Here is a 16,804-nt window from a genome sequence, read left to right on the forward strand (position 1 = left end):
AAAAAATGTGATAAGCGGAACAAAACTCGAAATGAATTTATTTCCTAAAAATTATCGTTTTTGGAAAATTAACAAGCAACAAATTATACGTTTTTATCAACTCTTGTCCATTTTTCTCGTAGGTTTTACAGAATCCTGTTCTCAACTAGCGATGCTGAGATTGCAACTTCTCTTCTCAGCTTCTATAGGTATTAAAATCAGGCTCTTGAAAATCAATAGAACTTGTTCAATGCGAAAAAAAGTCAAAGATATCTTCTAAAGTTGTAGTTCTGACAAAATATTCTTCAATTATCGAATTACTTTCCTTAATTTCTTCCATTCTTTTAAATATTACAGATACCCTCAACTTGGTATCGGCGATTTGATAATGCAATAATCCCTAGAAGAAAAAAAATGAACAATAATGCCGAATCTAATGGCACCGCTACTTCAATTAGGAAAATCATACTCTGTAATGTTCTATGAGATGAGCAGCTTTTGAACCGAACACTCGAATCATGTGATCTTCTAAATAACGAACTTCTCTCATAGACATGATATCAGATTGAACCTTGATCACGATGAAAAATCCCAGATCGTAATGTTTCCTCAAATCGTGAGGATGTCCGAGACAATGCATGGCGCCATTTTTCAATATCGTCAATCGATCGCATAATAAATAACATTCTATCGCACTGAAAATGGGAAATATACGGATCAGAATTACCTACTTGTACTTATTTAGTTAAGTAGGTTCTACACAGTAAGGTAGGTATCGGTGAAAGTAACCATAAAATGTAATTCTAAATCGTCGTAATACCTCGTCGACCCAAAAACCACTGTTCTATGTGAATATTTGACTTGTTCGATAATATCGTACAAATGACGTCTCGTTTGGGAATCGATTTCACTGGTAGGTTCATCTAAAAAGACTACTTTGGGATGCCCTAACAACGCGAGAACCGTACTCAATAAACGTTTGCTTCCATCGGTGTAATCTTCGCATTTCACATGTTGAAGTTCGTCCAATCCTGCGTTTAAAATTTCAATAAGTACATATAAACAGAAATTCATCGAGAGCTGAAAGTCGACGTGTTATTTCGTACCGGAGGCAGATATCCACTCGCTGACTAAATTTTCGGGATCACTTCTGCTTCCGTTCAGCGAAGCAATCAATAATAACATTTCTTTTCCAGTGAATTTATCCAATACAGGAGACATTCGTGGGCAATACCCGATCTTCGAGAAATACTAAGACAATAATAATTCGCGAGATTGCAACGACTTAGCAATAATACATTGAGTCAAGTATAGGTAGGCAGGGAGGTACCTCTCGTTTGTTTGTTCTCATTTCAACTCCTTCAACTGAAACATTTCCTCTGGTAGGGATTGTTTTCGCTGTCATCATGTCAAATACGGTGGTTTTACCAGCTTCGTATCCTCTGAGAATACCAAAACACGTTCCATGATTGGCCATGAAACTCACATCTTCGACACAAGTGATCGGTTTCAATCGTTTGATGTAGTTTTTGCTCAATCCATCTACCAGCAACGGTATTTGAAAATGTCCTGGAAATTTTCAAATTCCCAATCATTCGAGTACCTAATAGTCGGGGGACCGCATAAGGATCAGTTGCACCCCCCGCCGATCCTCCGGGACAACTTTTTTTTTGAAGGGGGAGCTCCTAAGGAACATTTCTAGCCCTTGTCTGGTGGCCATTTTGATTGACAGGTCAGCCGAAATCGCAGATTTTGAGTTCCAACATAGGGCTGGCATGAAATTTTTTAAACGGTACAAGGAAAAAGATAGATCGAAAGAGCAGGCAAAAATTCATCACCTGTCACAATTTCAAGAGCAAAAGTGCCTTTTTCGATTTTTGGATTAAATTTTGGGCAAAATGTGAGAAAAAATCAAAATTTTACCAAAATGACATAGAAAACTGAAATGGGATATACCCTATTTTTGACCTGTCCAATCGATTGGAAACTGTTTCAAGCCGTTTCCAATCGATTGGGATATACCCTATTTTTGACCTGTCCAATCGATTGGAAACTGTTTCAAGCCGTTTCCAATCGATTGGGATATACCCTATTTTTGACCTGCCCAATCGATTGGAAAATGTTTCAAGCCGTTTCCAATCGATTGGGATATACCCTATTTTTGACCTGCCCAATCGATTGGAAACTGTTTCAAACCGTTTTCAGCAGTTCTGGAGCCTCCAGCAGATTTTTGAAAATCGAAATTCTCACAAAATTTCGTCAAAATGGAGTTGGAAAGCCGAAATTAATTCTGAAAACTAGTTTCAATACGCTGTGAAGTCGACTGCAGAGTCGTTTTAGAGTCTCCAGCAATTTTTTGAAAATTACTGGAGCCTCCAGTAAATTTTTAAAACTAGAATTTTCCCCAAAATTTCATCTCAAATTGAGGAAGCTCTGGAAAAAAAAGCAGTTCTGTGTGGCCATATTTTTGGATGTCAGCCAAGCATTTGACAGGGTCTTGCATAACGGACTTCTCCACAAACTAGGTTTGATCCTCCCAGCACAACTGTGCCACGTTTTTGCATCATATCTTAAAAATCAAGGATTTGCTGTCCAATACAATGATGCTACATCATATGAGCAAGAAATTGAGGCTGGAGTACCTCAAGGCAGCAAAACTGGTCCGATATTATATGTAATTTACGCCACATTTGCTGATGACACAGCTCAGCTGGCAATACACAAAAATCATAATTCAGCAGTCAACAAGCAACAAACAATGTCAACCAAAGTTGAAAAATGGGCAAAACAATGGAAGATTAAAAACAACGACAACAAATCAGCAGTGGTTACATTCTCAAATCACAAATATGGGTATCAACCAATTATCTTCAATGGCAGGATCATCCAGTAGACAGATAAAGTCAAACACCTAGGTATATCTTGGACTCAAAGCTACGCTGGAGTGAGCATGTAAAAAAGAAAAAAAAAGAACTGGACCTACACAGTAGAGGCATTTATTGGTTAATTGGAAGAAACTCTAAATTAAGCTTTGAAAACAAAAGGCTCATCTACTCATCAGTACTACATCCAGTATGGACATATATGGCGCTCAGCTCTGGCGATGCGCAAAAAAGTCTAACTGGGATATAATCCAGAGGCTCCAAAATAAAGCACTGCGCCTAATGGCAAACAACCCATGGTATTATGTTAGAAATAAAACATTGCACACAATTGGAATTTACCATATGTGACCCGCTCTGACAAAACCGACCATTTCGACAAAAAAAAGTATCCAAAATAATGATGTTTAAAATGAGTTTTAAGAGTTGAAAGATCAGATTTTTGAGAAAAAAACATTTTTTGAAATTTTGTCGAAATGGTCGGTTTTGTCAGAGCGGGTCACATATAGGTATGGATGAAGTTATCAGTCATGTGGCAATATCTCACATCCAAAGATTCCATCGACATCCAAATGTCGAAGCTATCCAGCTATTGGATACCACCACCATCACAAAAAAGCTAAATAGAGATTAACCTACCACCCTAGTCCCATAATTAAAGATCATCATGAATGGAGTGAGATGTTGGTCAACCTCCCCTCCATTCAACCTGTATAGAATAACTAGTATACGTAGATAAGTTAAGCAGTGAATGCCAGTAGACAGTTCCATATACTTTATATTAAAATAAAATAAAAATTCTTCAAAATGGGGATGGAAAGCTGCAATTGACTATGCACTCCAATTTTAACACCCTCTGAAGAAGACTTCAGGCGCGTTCAAGTAATTTTGTAGTCTTCAATGACTTTTTGAAAGGTTTCATGGCGTTTTTAGGAGAATTGAAATTTTGAAAAAGTAGCTGAAAGTTTCAAAACCACTTAAAACCACCCGCAGTCGATTTCATGTCATACTGAAACCAGTTTGCAGAGTAAATTTCAGTTTGCTAACCCCATATGATGAAATTTCAAATTTTCAAAAATCTACTGGAGGCTCCAGTAATTTTCAAAAAATCACTGGAGGCTCCAACACGACTTGAAATTCACCAGCAGACGACTTCATAGCATATTGAAATTAGTTTGCAGAATGAATTTTGACTTTCCAACTCCATTTGATGAAATTTTGTGAAAATTTGAAGTTTCAAAAATCTACTGGAGGCTCCATGAATTTTCAAAAAATCACTGAAGCCTCCAAAACGACTTGAAATTTACCTGCAGTCGACTTCATAGCGTATTAAAATTAGTTTGCAGAATTATTTTGTGAGAATTTTGAGTTTCAAAAATTTGCTGGAGGCTCCAGAACTGCTCAAAACGGTTTGAAACAGATTCCAATCGATTTGGCAGGTCGAAAATAGGGTATATCCCAAATTTCAGCTTTCTAGGTTAATTTGGTCAAATTTTGTTTTTTTCTCACATTTTGGCCAAAATTTGATTTTTGAAAATTCACCAAAAATCGAAAAAGTCACTTTACGACTTTAGCACTTGACATTTTGACCGGTGATGACGTTTTCCTGCTCTTTCGATCTACCTTTGTACGGCTTAAAAATTGTATACTAGTCCTATGTTAGAACGCAAAATCTGCGACTTCGGCTGACCTGTCAATCAAAATTGCCACCATTTTGTAAGTAGCGCCACTTCTTTTTAGGACAAGGGCTAGAAATGTTCCTTAGGAGCTCCCCCTTCATGAAAAAAGTTGTCCCGGGGGATCGGCAGGGGTGTGCAAGTGATCCTTATGCGGGCCCCCGACTATAAATTGAAAGGTGATTATTTAATTCCTCTTATTTACTAACTCGACTCTTCTTTGATGTGATGGATCTCGATACGTTCGTGTTTCACATCCTCGTCGTAATTTCTATAAGGAGGTTCTTTACTCTTGAAATAATTATGAACCAAATCAACGAAACCGAAATTCATCAGAATAAATATCACAGCGCTAATGATCAAGCTGATCGCGAGGAACGTCAACTCGAGCAATATTCCATTCGGATTTTCATAAGTGGAAAATTCTAACGCTGATTTGGATGCTGTATGAACTGGAAACAAATCCATTCTGTCATTATTACAATATGTAGGTCATCGGTTTGATGAATATTAGGGAACCATGTACATGAAAATGATCACCTGTTCCGCACCAGGATTTCAATCGAGATGAGCAAGTCAGCGAACATTCGTTGTTCTTCAACCATTGCTTCAAATACCGGGCCACAGCCCAGGGAAAGTTCAAGAAAGGGAACCACATGAATACGTACGTCAGTAGGGAATATCTTCTTTGGGTTTCTTCTATGTCTCCGGGAGAAGGAAATAATAAGTACGACATGGCAACAATCAGGTGACCTTAAGTGTAGAAAACAGCAACAGAAAGTTTGCGTTGTTAGGTAGGTACCAAATTTACTTATCAAACCTACCCAATTGAATGCATTTTTTTTTAAATACTCACACAGGAAATTGAATTCGAACAAATGAGCGTATGTTCTATTCGTTGGTTTATACAAAAAACTGATTATGTAAGCGTACATCAATCCGGTGGTTCCAAAAATAAATACCAATAGTGAAAACACGCCTGAAAACCACAACAACATTCATTACAACTATCAAAACTAACCCCTGAAAAATCAAAATTACCTACCAAAATTAAAATCGTACGTAAAAAACTTGTGATAATTGTCGAGCAACGTGAACAACGCAATTCTAACGACTACAACGATGATGAAAAACAATAAATCGAATACGATCGTCGCAAACCAATAAATCCATGGAGGCACACCGGACATAATTTGCAGATGCATCAAGCCATTGGCTATTTCCTTACTGGATAATTCAAACAAGTATAAGACGATCTCGATCGTGAAGTACCCGAACATTATGAATAAAATCATCAACACTATAAATACATGACTCCACAACTCGTTAGTTCGGCATTCAATCTAAACCAAAAAACAATTATCAAAACGTCGGAACCTATGTACTTGCACATAACCTGAAACCTCGTGATAAAACTATTGCTCACATTGGCCACCGCAATCGGATGATTAAATGTGATAATTTCCAAAGATTCGTCCTTAGTTATATGCCTGAGCAGGATATTGGAGTACGTCGTGATAGCTATTGGAAGAGAATGCAGAACCCACAAGTTATACCAAATGTGGTGCGATTTATTCGCTCCGAATTCAAAAGCTGCGATCAATTCTCTACGAAAACGCATCACGTCTTTTCTTCCAAAATCAACCAAATCTACGAGAAAATAAAACATATTCGACAATTCGAGGCAAGTTCTGACAGGACAAATACGCTTTTTGTTAAGGTACCTGCTTACTTTCAATCATTTTAGAATTTTCTGCAGACACGAGAAAAGAAACGTGTTCAGAATTCATGTAGTTTGCGACAAATTCATTCATTTGATGACTCCAACTGATAGGTGAGAGCATGATGGAAGGATTAATATAGGTGCTAGGTGACATCTTCATCGGAACGAAGGGATCAACGTTGAGATGTTCCACTATGACTAAGAATAATAAAGCGATGAAAGTAGGTAAAATAATCTAAAAAATGAAAAAAATATAGATTAATTCGTAACTCGATTCGAATCATAATTAAGGGCAGATTCTCACTCTGCAGAGTATATTCTTGCGATCTCTCATCACATAGTGCACCCTCTTCTGAAACAAAATCTTGATTTGTCGCAATTTCATCAAAAAATCATTCGCTGGAACATGATGAGCTGCAATTGCAACCATGTTTACGTATCACACACTCGAAAACACGTACATAAAATAATTCGTGAAACAAAATTTAAAATTCTCACATGAATCGTGCCCAGATACGAGAATTTCCAAAGTATTCGGTGATTTAAACGAATGATTCGTCGACGAATTTCTCAACCTTGTGACCAAATCAATAAATAGGTAATTAGATGGGTAAAGAAAAATGCACAAATAACTACTAAGCGTCAGCTCTGTTCAGGTTTAACTCACTTCATCAAAGCATGCTCAATCGAATTCGACGTTACGTTTATTTCGGATATTTTCAAATCGTCGTTTTCAAGATTTCTGAATAAATTAACGAATTTAGACGCCTCGCTTATGGGAACTTCGTAGATGATTTCAGCAGTTGCTTCTTGTTGGGCTGGGACCTGTACATTCCGTCGCATTGTTTCGGTAACAGCTGCGAAATCTGTATTTTTTCCAGCGACTGCGATTTCATAACGTATACCTACGGTACACTGTATTGTATATAACAATACAATCGTGATTTCATCCAAATAATACGATTTTATTTCAATATGACTTTTAAAGGCTTCGTACCGATGTTTTTTCTCAACGACTTGGGTGTACCGTGAGCGACGACTTCGCCATTTTCTAAAACAGTGATACGATCGGCTAACCTTTCTGCGTCTTTTTCGTAGTTTGAAGTTATTATGATCGTGTGGTCAAAACGTAACCCCTATAATAAAAAATGGTTCTTCATCAATTCAAGTTTTAACATTTTTACGAGGTAAGTTGGACTAAACAATCAGAATAATTATATTTGAAAAAAAATGAATTTTAGTGATCACTTATTTTGAAAATGGACAATTTTCCTCAATTTTCTGCAAAGGATAATGTTGAGTTCTAAAGCGAAATTTACATTTATGCAGACGGAAACAAACAGCCAAGTTGATAAAATTAAAAATTAGTTGTAAAAAGGCATGGAGACGACCTTGGGAAAGCTAGCCAGACAGATCAATGACCTTAAGAGGCCAGACAGGAAGGCAGATAACCTTGAGAAGCCGAACAGAAATGTTAATGCCCTCAAGATGACGTCTAGACAAAAAGGTGACCTTGAGAGACCAGGCAGACGAGTCAGCGACCTTCAGAAGCTAGATAGGCATGTTAGTGACCTCGAGAGGTCCGACAGGCAAATAAATGACCAAATGTAAGTTTCTCATTTTAATGTAAGATTTGAAAAATTACTAAATTTTATTTATATAAAAAAATAATACAAATAAGATTGAAAATTCAAATTGATACATTATCCATATAAGTCCAGGAGCCTTCTAAAAAGAAAAATTTTCCCCCCAAAAAGTTATGAAGCAGCATTGAAAAAGCATTAGTTTTTATACCTCACAAGGGAACTTCTTGAGGTGTCACACTCCGATTTGAACGGGACCACGATTTTGGGAAAGAGCATAGTCTAAAACCCCCAAAACCAAATTTTCAACTGCCCAAGTTCATTTTTCGATTTTTGGAAAATTTTTGAAAATTCAAAATTTACTATAAAAATGGTCAAAATAAGTCTAAAAACTAATATTAATTACCCAAATCCAAATTTTACCATTTCCAGCCATTCTGGAGCCTCCAGCGTGATTTTTCAATTTCTCCAGAATTTTGAATTTGCTCCAGAATGGCTGGAAATGGTGACATTTTGATTTGAGGCGTTAGTTACAGGCAAAATACAGCGATTCGCGCAAAATCAAAAATTTCCTCACAAACAGTTATTTTTTGATTTTTTGATTTTTTAATTTTGAAAAAAGCTGGTCAAAAAGCCACTTTTGAAGTGTCACTCTCAAAATCGGCTCAAATGTGGATAAGCTCGTTAAACAGGTCGAGTGTAATGTACAACTCGATTTTTAGCTGTCCAACTACATATTCACGCCTTCTGCCCAGCAAATTTAAAATTCTGAAGAAATTGAGAAATCGCGCTGGAAGCTCCAGAATGGCTGGAAGTGGTGAAATTTGGATTTGGATAATTAATATGTATTAGTTTTAGGACTTAATTTGACCATTTTTATTGATCAGGTACGTACTTTTTAAAAATAAACATAAATCGCCAAAAACAGGTCAATTTTGAATTTTCAAAAATTCGCCAAAAATCGAAAAATGAACTTGGGCAGCTGAAAATTTGGTTTTGGGGGTTTTAGACTATGCTCTTTCCAAAAATCGCGGTCCCGTTCAAATCGGAGTGTGACACCTCAAGAGGCTCACTTGTCAGCCCAGTTTCCTAAAATTCCAAATCAAAATTCTATCAAAACCGAAAACGTGGGCGTTATTTTACCCTACTTTATGCTGATAATTGTTTTAAAAACTCAGGAAATCGTCATGATAAAGGGAAAGAAAAAGAAGGATATCGCCGGGCTGAATAAAAAATTATAAAAATATATCAATTCAAATCTTTTACTGAATTACCATTAAAAAATTCCACGTTGCAGTTCTGGCATCAGAATCTAAGCCAATCATTGGTTCATCTAACAGCAGTACCTAAAAAATACACATTATGTAAGTAAATTAAAATTCAGTCCAGTCAGATTCCGAAAGTCATATAGGAAAAAATTCCCCTCCAAGTTGGCAAACTGGGCAATAAAATTTCAAATGAAACTTTAGGTATTAATTTATGACAGAAAACCCTTCAAACTGCAATCAGTAGGTAGGTACCTATCTACACCAACTCATTTCAACATTGCTGAAAATCATAATGTTGAAAATCTGATTCAAAAACTAAAATTGATTTTTGAACAGGTACTCACTTGACGATCACCCATAAACGAGTTAGCGATACTCAATTTTCGTTTGGTACTTTCAGACAACGAACTAATTTTAGATTTTTCATCATTCTGCATTTCCATTTTCAACAAATAGTGTTCGGCCTCGTCCGTAGCACTACTTTTGGAAAGTCCTTTCAACTGTTGAAGTGATGGGAGCATTTTTACGAAATAATTTGCATTAGATATACAACGATGATCTACGTAGGTACCATACCTAATAAACATGATCAGGGTAACTCACCATGCCATAAAATATTAAATGATTCAGCACAGATACGTAATTAAACAGTCTATTCTCTCTAAAACAAATTCCCACGTGTGCTTTCAATACATCCGGATCGTCAGTGACATCACTGCCTTTATAATGTATAGATCCACGATCATAAGATAGTATTCCTAAGATCAACGCAAAATTAACAATATAAATAACGCTCTACAGATTACTCGAATTATATTGACGCAATTCACACACCAGCTAAAACACCCAAAAGGGAGCTTTTTCCAGCACCGTTGTGTCCCAAAACAACGCCAACCTCGTGATCGTAGAATTCAATGTTGAGTCTATTTAAACCGTGCACAGATCCATAATCAGTGCTCAGGTCTTCGATCTGTATCGTTAATTCTGGATTGATCGGTGCGAAGTAACTATCATCGTCGTCGTCAGTTTTACTCGTAGGAGATTCCGGTGCCATCACCAGTGATTCGGAAGTTTTGAGGCTCGTTTTAGAGGTTTCTGATAAGCTGACTTTTGGCGAAGATTCGGCCGCGACTGGTTCTTTATTTCTAATACGACGATAAAATGACTATTAGAAAAAAAAAAAAAAAAAAGGTATAGATGGAATAAAACATTAGAAATTATCCTATAGACTACGAAGATCACTTACCTGAAAAATGAATAATTTTTGCAATCCTGTAGTGAATCTATCTCGATTTCTGGACCCGATGTAAAGTGCCAGAAAGAAATAAACGAAAATATCGAACAAAAAAATGAAAAAATGCACGGAAGCTTTTATGCTGGCTTCATTGTGTCTTACACTTTTGACCGCTGACCAATCGTAAACAAAACCTACAAAAAATCCACCAACACTAAATTCAGCAACACCGACTAAACAATGATGAATAATAACTCAATGTCCAAGTATTCGAACCATGATTTTCCGCATCGAGCATAAAACCAACACTTTTCAGAATATTTGCTGAAGGAATTACACAAAACAACAACGAAGCACGTCTCAAATTCAAAAAATTCGTCACGTAAACTAATATCACAGAAAGGAAATTCAAAAACACGTAAACGAGGGCAGCTGTCGTAGCTGAAACATGATTTTGGTCCATGAATCAACTCTATACGCTAGATTTTTGTTACATAATACAATACACACCTCTATTAAAAATGGAGCAGATGAAAAGCGTCAGTGTAACGTTAGAGGTACTGAAAAGCATAAAGAATGTCCATAATACTGAAAACTCGACACGACGAACTGACTGACTTGCATGTCCTTTGAAAGGAATTTTCAAAAATATTGTCGCCAAAGTAACCGATATGAGAATGATCAGGAACTCGATTACGAACCAATTCAGCCAAATCAATGATTCTTCAACGCCGTATACTTTCATTAGTTCCTACATATCGTTCATAATTCATGATTCTGTTTGGTGTACTGGGTATTTGCGGTGAAAATTCAATAAATATACATATTCATTAACCTTTGCACCACTTCGTTTTTCAGCGATGACTGAAGCAATATATGGTACACTCAATGCCATTTCGATGCAAACAATGGCCGAACAAAAGAAAAGTAGAAGTTCTTGACGTCTGATTTCACTTGTTTCGTATTCTGGATAGGGAAATGCTTGGAAAATGGACTAAAATGAAACGAAGTAAGGCACAAAGAATGAAAATATAGTACTTAATAAGTTTTACCATAAGTACCACAGATGAGCAGCAAAACAATATACAATATATATAGAGAGATGCATATGTTATTATGTATTATTATCAACTCACCTCCGGTGCAGCCCAAGATGCATTATCCGATTTCATTCTCACGAATTCTTCATTCACCAACAATTGAATTGCCGAAAACCCATCGGTCCAATAATCAGATTCTGCGATCAAATAAACGAAATTTACAACTCGAGAACAGAAATTCGAAGCACTATTTTTTTTTTATCGTAGGTAACTAATCACAAATAATTATTCAATAACGAATAGCCAATCAAACACTCACGACTTGGCAACCGATTCCGAATACAGAAGAGAAGTAGAACTAGTAGAACTTAGAAAACGCGAATGGATGAGCAATATGAATGAGTCAGAAGGCTTTTCAAACAAATTGAAAAAAGCTGCTGATATAGTGATATGATAGCGATACCATTATCCATTACACATGACTATACAATAACTTACGATGAGGACACAATGTAAAACTGAACTGAATTTGACGATTCGATGAAAAAAAAACCAAACGATATTGACAATGATAATGAATGATACCTATTGACAAAGGATTACGTGAGGAGGGTGAGGACTTTCCGGGCGGTCATAGCTCCTTCGACCCCTTCCCTCCTTCTTCGACAATCAAATCAACCATCGTCAACAGATGACTCATAATCTAGCTTACATTAGAATTGACAGATTGATACCTGTTGTTTTGAATTGTGATTTGTGAATACCCTTAATGAATATTTATTTGATTTGAATGGATTTTAAATTTCAATTTTCCGAGTTCATTCTCAATTTCTCCAGAATTGTTCCATTTCTCTTCTAGGTACTTCAAACTTAACTGAAAATCTTCAATCTATCCTCAATTTTTAGCTAAACTAAAATAAATGACAGTCAGACAGTCTTAAACCTTACCAAATTCATGTTCACCAACGGTTGAGAATTTTGAAAGCAGCGAATTCGTATCAATTTTTCTCCCATGTCTCAACTTATAAATCAATTTATTCGGTGTCGTATTTTCAGAGGCAAGTTCAAGAAACACAATCGCCATTGGAAATTGTTTCAAAGTAATACTACGATTCAGCGTATATTCTTCCAAATCCTTTTCAGTGTGCATTTTTACCAGCTCAATTTGGGCAGCATTTCTCAACTCGAGTTCTGTACAAAACATTGAATCAAACCTTCATTCTGATCAATCTGCAATTGAAAATAATTAAGCACACCTCACAGGCAATAACTCACTTAACGTTTCAACGACATTATTCATCAGCTTGTCTGTGAAAGAAGTCGAAGGCACGTATACCAAATAATCGAAGGAGATGGTCGTATTCAGTAATTCGATTCTAGACTGAGGTATGGCATATGCCACCGGATGAGATTCCAATTTTATATCATTAGGTACTTGGAGTCCTAAATATAACGGAATGACACATCGTATTATGATTTCCAAAATGGACCACCACCAATAAAATCGATGCCATAGGTAGCTTTTCCATAAAAGTAATCTGAATCGTTGAAAAACAGTGCTAACTGGTATCTGTTCAATCTCTTCCGACATTGTCTCTCATCTAAACAGGATGGGCACTGGAAATTTCAAATGTTTACTAAAATAGCCTATACGAGTAGCTGAAGTTTTGCAAAAAAATTTCGAGTGTTTTGTTAAAATATATACACGAATGAAAAAAGATTTGAAAAGTATATTACCATTACTCGATAAGACTACAAGATCATCAAGTTTTTCATTTGTTCCATCGTAACATTATTTTCAACAGTTTTAAACATTTATCAAACCAAAAGAAACGTATTAAATATTATTTTTAATTCAAAAATGCACGAAGTCACATCTGTAATTATCAATAAAAATGCAATCGACATGTAAAAAAATGTAAAAATTTCAACGATAACCTATTTATGGTTTTACAGCCAATATTTCCTATTGAGAGAATGAAAAAAAAATTAAATTAAAAAAATACAAAAGTAAAACATAAAAATAATCACAATTATTTTGTACGCAACTTCGACCTTTCGGGTTCACTCGAGTGATTTCAAAATTTTTAGAAAACCTGGAAATTTCATGATTTCCTCATCCTTACCAATGAGACTTTCACAATAATATAATAGTAACTTTCACAAGTGAAATAGTCAAGTGAAGAAATTTCTTACTTAAAAACACCTACAAATTCTCGGTTCATATTCGAAACTTCTGAAACCGCTCCAAAGAAAAAATGAGCAAGTACTATACATAATAAAAAATATTCCATACGGAGCTATTTTTTCCCTTAAAACATAATTACAAGTGAAAACTGAGTATCTCTCTCCTTCAACATTTTATAAACATTTCGAAAAAAAATCACACATTTCTCATTCATTGAACGATAATCACAAAAACAATAATAAGAAAATTACACAAACATATTAAACTACTAGACAGAAAACAAGTAAACGCTATTGTTGTATTTTATCCATCAGGCGTTTCTTCGTTTCGAGCAAAATCTCTCTTTCTTTTCTATTATTTTCCATAGCATCTTCGTTTTTCTTTAGTAACAGCGTAACAGTATCGAGTATTTGCTGCAAAGTCTCGTCTTCTTTCTTTTTAGGTGGCGTTAACTCTTTATTTCTTTCAGCAAGTACACTATCTTCTGATTTTTTAGCAGATCCTAGAAGCGTAGTCGCCAGAACAGTTTCGTTAAAACTAGTATTAGCTAACATGGTCTCGTTTGCTTCGAAACTATCGTCAGCTGGAAAGAGGGTACAAACGAGGGTTTTTCGCGTAGTAGTTTTGATTATCAATCCGTCTTCCTCTACCGGTTCCGGTTCATCGATTACTACGTCTTCGACTTGTTTCTCAATAAGTACTTTTTCCACTTGTTTTTCAATTACTACTTCCTTGACTTGTTTAACAGTTACTGATTCTTTTACCGGTTCTTTTGTTATTACGGGTTTCGGTGGTTGGGGTAATTCGTTTTCTTCCATAGGCGATTTCTCAGTTATGGTTTCAATTGGTGGAGGTTTGAATTGTCTGGTGCCCAGCATACTCTTTCGTCCTTTGCGTTTGAACGTGATATTATTCATGGCGATGGATTTAAATTGATATCTGATGTTCTAACGATGGAATTAACGCCGTGCCGAACTTCGTAGAGCTGAAACATCGCGAGAATGAGAGAAGATTTTAGCAAAGGAGTACGACATAATGAAATACTGATAACGAAATTCGTAGACAAATATCGTTCTTCGCAATGATATTCACGATTCTGAACTCGTATTCGCATTTATAATAATGATTGAATGGTGACTCACCTCTACTTTGCGTTCACAACTTCAACGATAAATTTGTATTAAATGAAAAATCCAATTATTATGAAGCATTAAAATTAAAAAACTCAAAAAACTGTTAAATTGATAAAATTCCTCAGATCTCGTGTTATTTTTCAAATTTTAGCTCAAAACCAATCAAAAGTCAGTTCCTTGTTTACATTTTTTTTTCACAAACACGATAAGAATTCTTCAGCTTTCAAAAACCAACGCTAGAGTCGCTGTGAAAAATTCAAATTTTTCCAAGCTTTCGATAAACGACGTTAGGATCGCTACAAACAAGTTCGTTTTCATCATTTTTTGCAATGAAAATGAGCAGAAAATGGATAGAAAATTGTAATTTCTCTCATTGTGCGATGGCGATTTTGTACGTTTTCTGAACAGTACATCGTAATTGGAAAGTATTTTCATCTTTCTCAACTCGTTTATTTTGAAGAAAATCTTCCATCGACTAGAATTTTCGGTTCCTTTCTTGGAGAAGGATCTAGGTAAATTCCGATTAAAGTAAATTTTTATTCCGGTACCGTGGGAGGCGTTTTATAACCCTTCGAATACTTGAACAACATCGTATGCTTGCGGTTTAGTTTCGGTCGCGAATTCGATAATTTTTGCTTAATCATGAGTGTCGAGGAAATATTTTCGTGCAGAAGGGAATCTTTGATACCTCAAATAGACGAGACAAGTTCTGATAATGAAACTTCGAAAAACAAATTGTTACGTTTATTGGACGATATCGAAAATCGAGTCGAACGTTTTCGTCGTGGAGCTCTTATAATGGAAGAAGAAAAGGATATTTTGTTTTCCAGTATAGACGCGATCAAAACCTCCGACATGATGACCGATCTCTTGGAAGGTAATCTCACATTTTCAATTTCACTCACTTCATGTAGAAATTTGCCATTGTACGAGTAAACTAACACGTGTGTAAATTTTCGTAGGCGAAAAAGATGAAATACTTCATTTCACCGAGAGGATTTCATCCAGATGTAGCACAGTAGAAATCAGTGTTCGTACAGTTCGCAACGATATGCAAGAAGAAAGCTTACACCAAGTCAACTCGTACATTAATAACTTAGTTATAGATCTCCCCGGTGATCCTTTCGTAGTAAAGGAACGCTGTTTATCGTATATGGCAGCCTGTGGTTCCAAGTCTGATGAAAATGTCGACAAAAGCTTCGAAGTAGCTGTACTGGGATGTTCTTTGGATGATCAGAAACGTGTCCGCAGACGACTCCAAGGTTTACTTAACTATATAGACTATTCCAAGAAAGTCAGCGATATAAACGATAGTAATTGAAATATCGTCGTAAACTATCCTACGAATTTCATCGCCAGCTGGCAGTTACAGCATTTCTGATAACTGAGATGGTAATTTGATTCGTTTCTCAATATACATTTATTTTAAAGCTGAAAATATCTAAAGTTTATTCCAATTCGTTCCTAAGTTATTTTCAATTAGTTTTGTTGTTTAAATGACGTATAAAAATCGAACATTTTTTATCGTGATTATGTATTATTCCATTATATTTTAATTATTCGTTTTCGGCTGTTTTTGTACATAACACGGTTATTCTTAAGAATAAGATTGGTATGGCAACTAAGTTTCAAACGCCTTTGTTTACGAGATTGAGGTCCTCTTTTATTTTATTGATCGATATAGTTTTATTTCATTCTTATTTTTCTATTCGTAACGCATGTATTACTGTGTGTGGTGTTTAAGAAACTGATAAATATTACTTTTTTTCCTCGAGTGGAACAGATACGAGTAAAACTGAAGTTGTAGTGATGTTAAAGTTACATTTTCTCACTTTAAAACCTCGTATAAAGATACATTTTTTATTTTAATTTTTTTTATTAGATACACTTATTTTCTGAAAATAAAAATTATTTTACTTCCATTCCATTTAACTGGTTGTTAGTATGTTCAAGCATTCCCACTCGATATTGGTTTCTTATTTCACATTTTGTAATATAATATTCGAGTTAATTAAATTATGTTTTGTTTGTTTGTTTAACCTTTCTTTTATTTCGCATTTGCGTGTTTCTAAACGTGATCTTTAATTTGAAATCAAGT

At 35.5% G+C, this 16,804-nt stretch overlaps 4 protein-coding genes across 4 annotated transcripts in view; 1 reads left to right on the forward strand and 3 right to left on the reverse strand.

The window, feature by feature from the left end:
- Positions 1–11,694, reverse strand: part of LOC135838569 (protein starmaker-like) — a 125,952-nt gene extending 114,258 nt beyond the window's left edge. Inside the window, exon 1 of the mRNA XM_065354250.1 lies at positions 11,482–11,694. The gene's annotated coding sequence lies outside the window, so the exon portion shown is untranslated. The remainder of the gene's footprint in view (positions 1–11,481) is intronic.
- On the reverse strand, positions 7–7,388 carry LOC135838570 (ATP-binding cassette sub-family A member 17-like). Its single transcript, XM_065354251.1, has 15 exons — positions 7,258–7,388; positions 6,928–7,175; positions 6,759–6,835; positions 6,565–6,674; positions 6,270–6,495; positions 5,964–6,187; positions 5,583–5,880; positions 5,394–5,516; positions 5,078–5,290; positions 4,747–4,989; positions 1,310–1,548; positions 1,086–1,230; positions 800–1,010; positions 449–674; positions 7–379 (listed from the first exon to the last, which is right to left on the reverse strand). Exons 2-15 carry the CDS (start codon positions 7,101–7,103, stop codon positions 227–229), a joined length of 2,664 nt encoding a protein of 887 aa, XP_065210323.1. The 5' UTR covers positions 7,104–7,175; positions 7,258–7,388; the 3' UTR covers positions 7–226.
- Positions 11,695–13,097: 1,403 nt separating the features above from the next.
- On the reverse strand, positions 13,098–14,876 carry LOC135840721 (uncharacterized). Its single transcript, XM_065357380.1, has 2 exons — positions 14,716–14,876; positions 13,098–14,558 (listed from the first exon to the last, which is right to left on the reverse strand). Exon 2 carries the CDS (start codon positions 14,488–14,490, stop codon positions 13,864–13,866), a length of 627 nt encoding a protein of 208 aa, XP_065213452.1. The 5' UTR covers positions 14,491–14,558; positions 14,716–14,876; the 3' UTR covers positions 13,098–13,863.
- Positions 14,877–15,088: 212 nt separating this feature from the next.
- LOC135841767 (BAG family molecular chaperone regulator 2) lies at positions 15,089–16,745 on the forward strand. Its single transcript, XM_065358933.1, has 2 exons — positions 15,089–15,583; positions 15,669–16,745. Exons 1-2 carry the CDS (start codon positions 15,349–15,351, stop codon positions 16,025–16,027), a joined length of 594 nt encoding a protein of 197 aa, XP_065215005.1. The 5' UTR covers positions 15,089–15,348; the 3' UTR covers positions 16,028–16,745.
- The last annotated feature ends 59 nt before the right edge of the window (positions 16,746–16,804 follow it).

The sequence above is a fragment of the Planococcus citri genome, chromosome 3 (assembly GCF_950023065.1).
Source record: "Planococcus citri chromosome 3, ihPlaCitr1.1, whole genome shotgun sequence".
Lineage (NCBI taxonomy): Eukaryota > Metazoa > Arthropoda > Insecta > Hemiptera > Pseudococcidae > Planococcus > Planococcus citri.